The following is a 13,208-nucleotide window of genomic DNA, read 5'->3' on the forward strand; positions in this document are numbered from 1 at the left end:
GGAAATCTCAATACTCAACATCTATGTCCTAAATCCAGGGGCTCCCTATTGTTGCTTAAATCACACATTAAACCCACACAATAATAGTGGAAAGCTTCAACAATCCACTGTCACCACTGGACAGGTCTGCAAGATGCAAACTTAACAAAGAAATAAGGGAATTAACAGATGTTATAACTCAAATGGACTTAACAGACATCTATAGAACATTCCCTCCAAACATAAAAGAATATACCTTCTTCATGGAACCTTCTCAAAAATTGAACACATACTAGGTAACAAAGCAAGCATCTGTAGATATAAAAAGTTTGGAATAACCCCAGGCATCTTATCAGATCACCGTAATTTAAATGTAGAATTCAACGGCAACACTAATTTCAGAAATCCCACAAACATGGAAATTAAATAACGCTCACCTGAATCACCAATGGCTCAAGAAAGAAATAAAGGAAGAAATTAAAGACTTCCTAAAATTCAACTAAAATGACCATGCAACATACACAAATTTATGGGACACAATGAAAGCAGTGTTAAAAGGAAAGTTCATAACACTAAATGCCAACATAAAAACATTATTTTGAGTGAGGTAACCCAGACACAGAAAGACAATTATCACATGTACTCACTCATAAGTAGTTTTTAAACATAAAGCAAAGAAAACCAGTCTACAAACCAAAATCCCAGAGAACTTAGACAACAATGAGGACTCTCAGAGAGAGATCTAATCTACATGGAAAGTAGAAAAAGACAAGGTCTCCTGAGTAAATTGGGAGCATGGGGACCTTGGGGGAGGGTTGAAAGGGGGAGAGGAGAGGCAGGAGGGGACCAGAGAAAAATGTAGAGCTCAATAAAAATCAATAAAAAAAGAGCCTGAGAGAACCAACATGGCCACTGCAACTTCTGGAACTGAGTGGGGGGCAGGGCGCCAGAGGCAGAGGCTGGGGCTGGGACTTCACCTAGCATGAGCCAGGGGTCCCATTAGTGCAGCCCTGGCAGCTATGCCGAGGGCCCTGAGCGGCTAGTGGAGCAAGGGGCCCAGCGAGAGGGAAGAAGTAGACCTTGCTGTGAGTGTAAGCCAACCGGCAACCCGACTGAACGCTCAGATTGGGAAAATGAACGGAGGAAGCAAGATGAAGGGCAGAGGGAAGGCTCCTCCATGGCTGCGGATGATGCTGTGGACATCGAGCATGAGAGCAGCAACCGCTCTGAAGAGTTTGAGGGGTGTCGGCAGAAGTGGATATGGGCCACCACACTCCTAGAAGGTGGCTTTCGAGGCTCCGGCTTCATCTTGTGCAGTGGCAAAGAGAACCCAGACAGTGATGCTGACCTGGATGTGGATGGAGATGACACTCTGGAGTAAGGGAAACCACAAATCACCGAAGATTCAGCTGTAACTACTTCTGAGGCCCTGAAGACTCGTGTCAGGGAGCTTGAACAGCAGCACTCACGGGAGGGATGAATACAAATGCCTCATCTGCGTGGATTCGTACTTTATGCCCCTAACGTCGATCCAGTGTTGGCATGTGCATTGTGAAGATACTGGCTGTGGACTCTGGGCGCCAAGAAGCTCTGCCCTCAGTGCAATACCATCACAGCGCCTGGAGACCTGCTCCGGATCTACTTGTAAGCTAGCCATCCCGGCAGGCCTTGCCTGGACCAACCCCACCTGCCCCACCCTCTGTGACAATGAACCCCCTTCCCTTTGTACATAATTGCATACAAGTTCCCAGTGTACATACAAGCACATACACACCCAAACACACATATAGGATTCTGAGCCAAAGTGGAGCAGCCCTTCCTGCTTGCTTCTTCTGAACTTGGGGACACTGCCTCTTTTGTCTCTGTTTCCAGTGTGGACAGGAAGGTAGGGATGGGGAGTACCAGGACAAGGCTCCTGAGATCTGTCCCTTAGACTGACTGACAGACATGCAAACACCAGACAGAAGCAAATGTAATATAGACTGCATATGCTTACAATGCTGTGTATATATATGGGACACTTTGCCCTCCACGGGGGAAAAAAAAGAACCTGAAAAATCCCACACTAATCGGTAAACAGAACACCTGAAAACTCTAGAACAAAAAGAAAACAACTCACTCATGAGGACTAGACAGCAGGAAATAATCAAATTGAGAGCTGAAATCAATAAAATAGAATGAAAGAAAACAATACAAAGAATAAATGGGACAAAGAGTTGGTTCTTTGAGAAAAGTCAACAAAATACACAAACTAAATAAAAGGCAAACAGAGAATATCCAAAGTAACAAAATCATAAAAGAAAGAGGGAACATAACAACAGACATGGAGGAAATCCAGAGAGTTGTCAGGTCATACTTCGAAAACCTGTACTCCACAAAACTGGAAAGCTTAAAGAAAATAGACAATTTTCTGGATAAATATCACTTGCCAAAACTAAATCAAGACCAGGTAAGCAAATTAAATAGACATATAACCACTAATGAAATAGAAACAGTCATCAAAAGTCTTCTAACCAAAATGGTTTCTGCACGAATTCTACAGAATTCTAGAATTTTCAAAAAACTAATGCTAATACTCCTCAAATTGTTCCACACAATAGAAACAGAAGTAACATTGCCAAATTCTTTTGAGGAGACTACAATTACCCTGATACCCAAACCACGCAAAAACATTACTAAGAAAGAGAGATACAGACCAATCTTACTTATGAACATTGATACAAAAATGCTCAATAAAATACTAGCAAACTGAATCCAAGAGCACATAAGAAAAATCATTCCCTATGACCAAGTAGGTCGGATTCATCCCATAGATTAATTCACCACATAAACAAACTGAAAAAAAAAAAACATGGTCATCTCATTAGATGCTGAAAAGACCTTCGACAAAATACAACATTCCTTCTTGGAGAGAGCAGGGATACAAGGAACATACGTTAAATCTTTAAAGACAGAAATCGAAGAAGACACCAGAAAGTGGAAAGATCTCCCATGCTTTTAGGTAGATAAAATTAACATAGTAAAAATGACAATCTTACCAAAAGCAATCTACAGATTCAATGCAATACCCAGCAAAATCCTATCAAAATTCTTCATAGACATCAAAAGAAGGTACTCAGTTTCATATGGAAAAGCAAAAAACCCAGATAGCCAAAACAATCCTGTGCAATAAAAGAACTTCTGGAAGCATCACAATCCCTGACTTCAAACTCTACTACAGAGCTACAGTACTAAAAACAGCCTGGTATTGGCATAAAAACAGACAGGAGGACCAATGGAACCGAATCGAAGGCCCAGATATGAATCCACACACCTGATTTTGACAAAGAAGCAAAAAAAAATTCAAATGAAAAAAAGAAAGCAACAAGTGGTGCTAGCACAACTGGATATCAGCATGTAGAAGAATGAAAATAGACAAATATCTATCATGTACAAAACTCAACTTCAAATGGATCAAAGACTTCAACGTGAAGTTAGCCACACTGAACCTTATAGAAGAGAAAGTGGGAAGTACACTTGAATACATTGGCACCGGAGACCACTTCCTAAATATAACTCCAGTAGCACAGACACTGAGAGAAACAATTCATAAATGGGACCTCCTGAAACTGAAAACCTTCTGTAAAGCAAAGGACATAGTCAGCAAGACCAAATGACAGCCTACAGAATGGGTAAAGATCTTCATTAACCCCACATCAGACAAAGGTCTGATCTCCAAAATATACAAAGAACTCAGGAAATTGATCATCAAAAGAACAAATAATCCAATAAAAAAATGGGGACCTAAACATAGAACTCTCAACAGATGAATCTACAATGACTGAAAGACACTTAAGGAAATGCTTAACATCATTAGATATCAGAGAAATGGAAATCAAAACAACTCTGAGATTCCATCTTACACCTATAAGAGTGACCAAGACCAAAAACACTGATGACAACTTATGCTAGAGAGGATGTGGGGGAAAGGGAAAACTCCTGCATTGCTGGTGGGAGTGTAAACTGGTACAGCTCCTTTTGATATCAGTATGGTGATTTATCAAAAAATTAGGAAACAACCTTTCTCAAGTCCCCACAATACCACTTTTGGGTATATACCCAGAGAATGCTCAATCACACCACAAGGACATGTGCTCAAGTGTGTTCATAGCAACATTATTCGTCATAGCCAGAACCTGGAAACAACTTAAATGCTCCTCGATCAAAGAGTAGATAAAGAAGATGTGGTCCATGTATACAATGGACTACTACTCAGCAGTAAAAAACTAAGAGATCTTGAAATTTGCATGCAAATGTTTGGAAGTAGAAAAAATCCATCCTGAGTGAGGTAACCCAGACCCAGAAAGACAAACATAATATGTGTTCCTTCATAAGTGTCTTTTAGACATCAAACAAATAAAAACCAGTCTACTGTTCCCAATCACAGAAAACCTAGACAACAAAGAGAGGACTCTAAGAGAGACACATGGGTCTAATCTACATGGAAAGTAGAAAAAGTCAAGATCTCCTGAGTAAATTGAGAGCATGAAGATCACAAGATAGGGTAAAAGCAGAGGGAGGAGGAAGGGAGAGGAGTGGAGAAAAATATGTACCTCATTATAAACAATAAAAAGAAATGGGTAAACCTAAGATATAAGAGTTAGTTAAGAAGTCAGCAAAAAAGGTCAAACAGTGTTGGAATTAATATAGTTTCTGTGTGATTATTCCAGTTTTGGTGACCAAGAAACCAAAAGGAGGCACTGTTTACAGTGAGAAAGGCAGTCAAGACCATGATGGGAATAGCCACTGAACAGCTTCCTGAGCTAATGGGGGCTCATCAACTCTGACATGACAGGGAGGGAAACCGCATAGGTCCAAACTAAGCCCTCTGAATGTGGGTGACAGTAGTATGGTTGGGTAGGACTGTTGGGCCACTGGAATTAAGACCAGAATTTACCCTACTGCTTGTACTGGGATTTGAGAACCCATTTTTTTTATGGGGGGGGGGTAAGCTTGTTCAGCCTAGATATAGTGGGGAGGGCCTTGATCCTGCCTCAAAGCAATGTGCTAGACTTTGCTGACTCCAGGTGGGAAGGCTTACTTATGAGGAATTGATGCAAGGATAGGAATGGGGGGAGGTGGAGGGAGCAGGAGGAGGGGAGGGAGTGAAAAGTGGGACTTGTATGTAAATTGAGAAAAGGTAGTTTTTTAAAAAAGAAAGAAAGAAAAAAAGGTTATGTTTAATTATCTCCAATTGTTGAATGACAATGCCATGTCTTAGTAAGTGTGATAGGCTTTATGAGGAAGACTATTCAGCCCCTATATGTTCTTATTTTCTTTGTTTCTCTTTGATTTTGGACTTTTGAAGTTCTGGGCATTGAACCTAAGAGTTTGTGCACATTCTGGCATGCGTCCTTCCTATGAACTCTGCCCTTAGAATGTTTAGTATTTGTTAAGGACATCAGGGTATGAGAAAATATGGCTTACACACTACAAAGCACAATTTTTAGAAAATTTTGTGCATGATGAGGAGAGTTGGACAAATGACATCATTCTGTATTCCAAAGTATTAGCTGCATCTCTACGGAGTCTAGAGAGCCTCTGTGACGGTGGAAGGAACACTGTAGAGTTTGTTCTTTGAGCAACTGTCATCACAGAGTTTTTGTACCTAACTTGTCATGGGCAACCACACAAGGTAGTGAATCCAAATGACCTTCTTCCCTTAAGAGGTAACATGAAAAGAGTTGGTATTATGATAATACACGTAAGGTTCTTGTATCATGTTATTGTGAATTTTATTATTCTTTGCATTTATAGTGATGAGGACTGGCTGAGCTTCCACATGATTTACTTAAGCTTTACCACTGAGCCACAATCACACTTGGCAGTGGTACAAATCCCCTTCCTGAGTCATGGGGGGTGCTAAGAAGAGCCAATAAGCATCTCTTGGAACAAAAACAAAATTCAAATCAGCCAAAGAATAGTATCTCTGTAACTTGTCGGTTTGGGATACTGATTCAGGATAAGATGCCACCTTCTCTGTCTGAGAGTATTCATGTCATAGGTATTTGTACAACAATTTATTAAAAGACTAACTTCTCTTTGTCTTTGAAATATAAAGGGAATGGAAATGAAGTGTTCTTCATATATTTGTTGTATATAAATAATATTCACATGAAGACTATCTAGAATTAGTGTCAAAGTATATGTGGTTAAAAAAACTTTAATCTTGGCATTTAATAGTCATATTTTCTACAGTTGTTTATAGCACATTTTGTCTTTGTCTTTACTAGTGAAGGGAAGAGCTAAACAGAAGACTTCAATCAGGTAAGAGTGTATGGGTTTGAAAATACACTGAGAATCTGGAGAATATAAACTTTGGAAACTGGCACTGTGCTTTCCTCTGTGTAAGTCAGTATCGCCATCTTTATTTCTTCTTTAATCACAAGTTGAGTAATTATTTGTACAGCACATGATTTTGAAATTGCTAATTACACCCAGTTATAGTTTGAAAGACTGTTATGAATCCATGACTAGAGAGATGGTTCAGTTGGTAAAGTGCTTGCCACACATGAGTGATAATGGGAGTTTGGATGCCCAGAATTCACATGAGGCCTGATGGTCTTGGTGCATCTGTAATCTTGGGAGCTTCGAGTGAGATGGGAAGGATACAGAGAATCCCCAGAAGTTTACTCAATAGTTAGTTGAGCATTTGTTTTCAAAACAAGAGACCCAGCCACATTTACACCCTGGCATGCATATATGTTCTTGAAATCACACATGTATGCAAGTTAACTGCATACGGGTCATACACATTTATTTAAAATATTAGCTTTCAGGTCATTAATTCAGGTCAGTAATATGTCTGGGTCAAGTTATCTGCTGGCAAGGGTGTGAATTTCAAGGCGGGTTTAAGACCCTTCCAGGCTTTGCTGAAGTTTCCTTAAGAATGGGCTTTTGGACATGATTCTGCACATAGGTAAACAGCTCTCATGAAGAGTTCCACAACAGTGGGGAAATCAAGGTAGGTGGAAGGTTGCAAAATGAATTGGTTCTTCCAGAGCTTACCAACTACAAGCCCTGACCTTTGGAGCCGTAAGCTGTAGTTCAGATGGAGTGGAGCTGAGAGGGCCGTGTTGCTCCCCAGTGTTCTATAAAGACTCAGCACTATACAGAAATGTTTGCTGAGCATTAAAATAGCCATGCGAAAGTTCATCACAAACCTGTGAACAGACTATCAAAAGCAGCTTTAAAGCACCAAAAGATGGTGACTCTGAGAGTGCTGCCTCTTCAGTGCTTAGAGGTAGAGATCAGTTTCATGTTCTACCAAACAACCTCTCGGGAGAGAACATGACACTCAATGAAATGCCTAAAATGTTTCTTGGTTTTCTTTGAGGGATTTGTTAATTTCTTCCAATTTTTTGTTTATCTTCTCTTCCACTTCTTTAAGGGACTTTTTCCACTTCCTCTTTAAAGGCCACCATCATTTTCATAAAGTTAAGTTTAAAGTAATTTTCTTCTGCTTCTTCCAGGTTAGACTGATCAAGTCTTCCCGTTGTGTGTCCACTGGGCTCTGGTCTTACCTTGCTGATTTTTACATTGTGGAGGAATTCTTGCATTGGTGCCTGCCCATCTCTTCCTTCAAATGAGGCCAGCAGTGTCTTTGCTTCTTGGTCCAATCTTTGCTTCGGATGTCTGAGTATTTGAGAGTTTCTCTTGGTCTGCCCTGTACTGTCAATGTCTGTCTCAGAAACCCTCTGAGGTCTCTGTTCTCTTGGTCTTCTCTTCTGGTTTGCTCTCTTGGTGTTCTCTCTTAAACCGCTAAGTGTCGCAGCATACTCTTGATCTGCTCGATATTGTAGCAAGCTCTCAGCTCTTAGGCGGGGTGTGGTTAGTAGCTTGGGAGGTCCAGTGGATGGATTTGGGTTTGGGGGGAACCTAGCCGCCAGAAACTCATTGCTGGCTGGCTAGAAAAGCCAAGAGAGTTGGGGAAGGGCCCTGGGTTTTATCCCACTGGGGAGGTCCTAAAGAGTGGGGCATCCAGCCTTGTGTCTGTTCTTTTACCTCTTAGATCCCCTCAGTATGGGAGCAAGCTGAGTTTCAGAGTTCCATGGCCCTTCAAATGTTTCTTATACTGAAGGGACCATAGTGCTCTAGGGCCATGGGAAGGAGAATGAAATAGCAGCATTGAGTGCATTGAGCACATAAGCCCAAAGCTTTCAGTTTCTTCAGCCCTCAGAACAAAGTGTGTGGAAGAACTTCCTTATTCCTTCTTGTGTGTATATGTGTGTGTTTGTGTGTGTTCATTGATTTCTGCCTTCATGTTAAGTTCTACCTACTAATTTGGCTTTGCTATGTTCCTGTTTCTCTGTGGCTCTAATATACATCATTAAGTTATTTGAGATGTTTCTTACTGTTTTTAATATAGGTACTAATAGCTATTGATTTCTTTTGAATATGACGGTAACTGTATACCAAAGATCAAGCACTTTTACATTCGTCAATTTTAGAGAATTTTATAATTTTTTCTTAAATCTTGTGATAATTTATTTCTCAAAGACAGAGACATCTGAGTTAAATGACATACCATCAAATAGACCTAACTGACATCTATAGAACATCCTATCCAAATACTTCAGAATATACATTCTTCTTAGCAATGCCTGGAATATACACAAACTTATGGAGACTGAACAACACGCTAGTGTATGTGTTGTATTAATCAGGGTGTAAATTATTCCCTGTCTTCGACATGAGAAAAAGTTGTAAGGAAACCATTCACTAATCATAGTTAACCACTGAAGCACAAATTAAGTTTTTTGTAAATGCCTAATGTAAAATATATTAGGAAATCAAAAAGAAAGAATTAAAAGTATTTGGTAAATGTTTTTCATGTGAATTTTAATTATTACTTTAAAAATATTTCACAGTGAAGCTGTACCTCTGGAGCAGGTGAAATCTGTATTTCAAACATCTGTGTCTGTACAGATCAGAGATGATAAGACTAAACCTTTTAAAGATTGTGTATTTTCTGCACATGTGTATGCATCGCCACATGTGGGCTTGGTGCCTGTGGAGGTCAGAAGATGGGGTTGGACACTTGCAACTGGTGATTGTGAGCCACTGTGTGGTGGCTGCAAACTGGGCCTGGATTCTCTTAAAGACAAGCCGTGCTCTTAACTGCTGAGCCATCTCTCCAGTCCCAAGTAAAAGTTTGAAAATGACAAATGCTAAGTGGTCTAAGCACTAAATAAAAATAAAAATGTAAACAGTTCAAATAGGGAGTTAAGGAAACCACATGAAAATTGCAGTTAAATTGATTCTTTGTCTTTTTGAATGCAGGAAGTCTGCATTTTTGAAGGCAGAATTACTTAAGAAAAATTTCAGGTCTGAAAAGATACTATCTAAAAAATGTTGGTGTTTTTCATTTTAGTGACTATTATCTTGGTAAAAATAAGGGAAAAACACTATTACACAATATGGGTTCCTTATAGTCACACAGTAACAAGTTGACTTTTTATAAAAAACAGATATTTCTTTTAGCTTTTAACAATAAACACATTGTATTGTGTATGCATATCATTATACAGATACTATCTCTAAAATACTATTATGTCACAACCCAAAGGTACAATATTTAATCCTTTTTATTATTTTATGCCTAATAAAATGATTAAATTATTTGAATGAAATATACAGGAATCATTAGTGTCTTTTTGTGGAGAACAACAGTATGAGGAAAGAGTTAGTGAGACCCTAATTTATACATTTAACCACATAAATTTATTCAGGTCAGATAACACTCTTAGAAAAACTGTTGCCCTGCTCCTTCTCTGCTTCTCTCTCAACAAGAGGTGCACTTCAGGGTACATAACTCTTGTGGGAGGGACCTTTCCCTTTGTTCTGTTCATGAGAAGCAGTGGAAGCTGACAAGATCATCCTTTATACTACTTTATCCTGTAAGACAGGGACCAGAGTTAGATCCAAAGAGTTTATTAGTATCTTTCCCAGATGTGAACAGCCTAGCTTCCTTATCCCAGAGAGGTTTTGATTTAACTAAACAATTTATCTTATTTTTTTATTGATTGATTTTATTGAGCTCTACATTTTCCCCTGCTCCCCTCCCTGTCTCTTCACTTCGCTTCAATGCTTCCCCAAGGTCCCCATGCTCCCAATTTACTCAGGAGATCTTGTCTTTTTCTACTTCCCATGTAGATTAGATCTATGTATCTCTCTCTTAGGTTCCTCATTGTTATCTAGGTTCTCTGGGATTGTGTTAACTGAATAATTTTAACTCAGTATTTGGAGAAGCTTGTTTCTTTACAAATTGAAAACACTGAGTATTCTATGGACACAATTAGTTCAGAGCTAAGTCACAGCTACTACCACAGAAACATGCTGTTTCTTTGATACAGTCAGGCTTTGACAATGATACTGGTAAGCATATCACTTTCTGTTGGTCAGCTAGAGTCATGTCCATTGTGCATAGCAGTTTAATTTATGAATTTAGATTCAATAAATTGATGTCATTTCCTTGTACTGGAAATATGCAAAAAGCAGAAGTAAGTGCTAATTGTCTATTCATGAATATTCTCTGAAGAATATGCTATAGGAGGGCTTCATGCAATCCATATCAAGAAATCATCATCTTGTCATTTTACTGCTATAGTTTTCTATGCTTGATTAAAATATGTTTTTCTTTCTCTCTAAATGCTGACGTCCATAATCTTTGTGGGATCTGGGTATCAGGGTGATTGTGGCCTCATTAAATAAATTTGACAATGTTTATTTCTATTTTGTGGAATAGTTTAAGGACCATTAGCATTAATTCTTCTTTAAAGTCTGATGAAATTCTGTACTGAAACTGTCTTGCCTGGTTTTCTCTGGTTGGGAGACTTCTGATGGCTGCTACTATTTTACTAGGGATTAGAGGTCTGTTTAAATTGTTTATCTAATCTTTATTTAACTTTGATAAGTGATGCTTATCAACAAAACTTTCTTTTCTTCTATTTTTCCGATTTCTTGGTATACACGTTGCTAAAGTATGTCTCCTTATGATTCTTGGATTTCTTTGATGCCTAGTGTTATGTCCTCCTTTTTGCTTCTCATTTTGTTAATCCAAATATCTTCTCTCCATCATTTAGTAAGTTTGGGTAAGTTTGTTTTTTTCTATCATGTTGATTTTCTCAAAGAATAAATTCTTTGTTTCATTGATCCTTTTTGTACTGCTCACTTTGTTTCTACTTCATTGATTTCAGGCCCCAGTTTATCATTTCTTGTAGTCTACTCCTCTTGGGTTCTTCTTTTTGTTCTAGAGCTTTCAGGTGTGTTGTTGAGTTGTTATGAGATTTCCCCAATTTTAGACAGGCACTCAGTGCTGTGCATTTTCCTCTCAGCACCACTTTACCGTGTTCTATAAGTTTGTGTGTGTGCTGCACATTCATTTTAATTGCTTTCTACAAAATTTTAATATCTTTCAATTGTTTTTGCTTTGACCCATTTTTCATTCATTACAGAGTTGCTAAGTTTCCATGATTTTGTAAGCTTTTTGTTCTTTCTGTTATTGTTCATATCCAGGTTTAATCCATGGTGGTGTGATAGGGTGATTTCAATTTGCTTCATCTGTTGAGATTTGCTTTCTGCCCATGAATGTGATCCACTTTGGAGAAAGATGCATAAATGCTGATTAAAAAGTATATTCTTTTGTATTTGGTGTAGTGTTCCATAAATATCTCTTAGGTCCATTGGTTTATCGTGTCTGTTAGCTCCAATGCTTCCTGTTTACCTTTTTGTTTGGATGACCTGTCCATTGGCGATACTGGAGTATTTACTCACTGTCAGTGTGTGTGGGTCAATATGCAATTTAAGCTGTAGCAATGTTTCTTTTACAAAGTTGAAGGTCTCGTGTTTGGGGCATAGATGTTAAGAATTGAAATGTCTTCTTGGTGGATTTTCCCTTTTATGAGTGTGTAGTGTCCATATCCATATTCTTTAATTTATTTTGTTTTGAAGTCTATTTTGTTAGATATTAAAATGGTTACACTAGCTACCTTCTAGGTTCATTTGATTGAAATAGCTTTTTCTAACCTTTTACACTGAGGCAACGTCTATCCTAAATGTTGAAGTTCGTTTTCTGGATGCAACAGAACAATGGATCATGTCTTTGAATTCATTCTGTTAATCTGTTTTTCATTATGAAATTGAGGGCATTGATATTGGGAGATGTTGATTGCTGTCATTTGCTGTTGGTGGTGGTGGTGGTGGTGGTGGTGTGTGTCTTTGAGTGTAAATGTGTATGTGTGTGTATGCTTTCCTTCTTTTGGTTTTGCTGGTGTGAGATTATTTTCTGTGTTTTCATGGGTGTAGTTAACCTCCTTAGTTTGGGGTTTTCCTCCTAGCACCTTATGTAGGACTGGATTTATAAATAGATATTGTCTTTATCATAAAATATCTTATTTTCTCCATCTAATGAAATTTTTGTTGATGATATTAGTCTGGGCTAGTATCTGTTGTCTCTTAAGGTGCAGGACATTTGTCCAGGCCTTCTGGATTTTAGAGACTTCTTTAAGAATTCAGGTTTCTACCCTTATGTCTTACTTGGTTTCTTCCCCTGCAGTTTGCAATGTTCTTTATTTGTTCTGTATGTTTAGTGTTTTGGTTATTATATGGCAATCTATATGGTGCTCTGTATGCTTTTTGTACCTTTATAATTATATCCTTATTATTAGGAAATTTTCTTCAATGATTTTTGAACATATTTTAAGGGATTTGATCTGGGATTCTTCTCCTTCCTCTATTGCTATTGTTCTAAGGTTTAGTGTCCCATATTTCCCAGATGTATAGTTTAAATATATTAGGTTTAATATTGTCTTTGACTAATCTATCCATTTCTTACATTGAGTCTTTAATGCCTGAGCTTCTCTTTTTTATTTATCTCTTGTGTTCTGTTGAAAGTTTCTGTTCGAATTCCTAAATTTTTCATTCTGTATTGTATCATTATGTTTATGTGTTGCATTTTTAGGTCTTGAACAGTTTTATTTTTCCCTTCAACTATTTGGCTTTTTGTATTTCTTCCTCACTTTATTTAGGGGAATTATTGTTGTCTTCCAATTGTTTGTATTTTCTTGGATTTCTTTTTCTTTATTTTTTAAGAAACAACTTTTTATTTAAGCAATCTTTTCTCATTTTACATACCTATCCCAGTCTCCATTCCCTCTCCTCCTCCCACTCTTCTACACCTTCCCCCACCC

The 13,208-nt window shown here is 38.2% G+C and overlaps 1 protein-coding gene across 3 annotated transcripts in view; it reads left to right on the forward strand.

The window, feature by feature from the left end:
• Window positions 1–13,208, forward strand: part of LOC125395707 (uncharacterized) — a 51,433-nt gene that overhangs the window by 19,040 nt on the left and 19,185 nt on the right. For all 3 annotated transcript variants that reach the window (XM_048427310.3, XM_048427311.3, XM_048427312.3), the window contains exon 3: window positions 6,252–6,285. In XM_048427310.3, the coding sequence (XP_048283267.3) occupies window positions 6,252–6,285 (34 nt within the window). The remainder of the gene's footprint in view (window positions 1–6,251; window positions 6,286–13,208) is intronic.

This window comes from Myodes glareolus, chromosome 23 (genome assembly GCF_982192425.1).
Source record: "Myodes glareolus chromosome 23, mMyoGla1.1, whole genome shotgun sequence".
NCBI classification, from domain to species: domain Eukaryota; kingdom Metazoa; phylum Chordata; class Mammalia; order Rodentia; family Cricetidae; genus Myodes; species Myodes glareolus.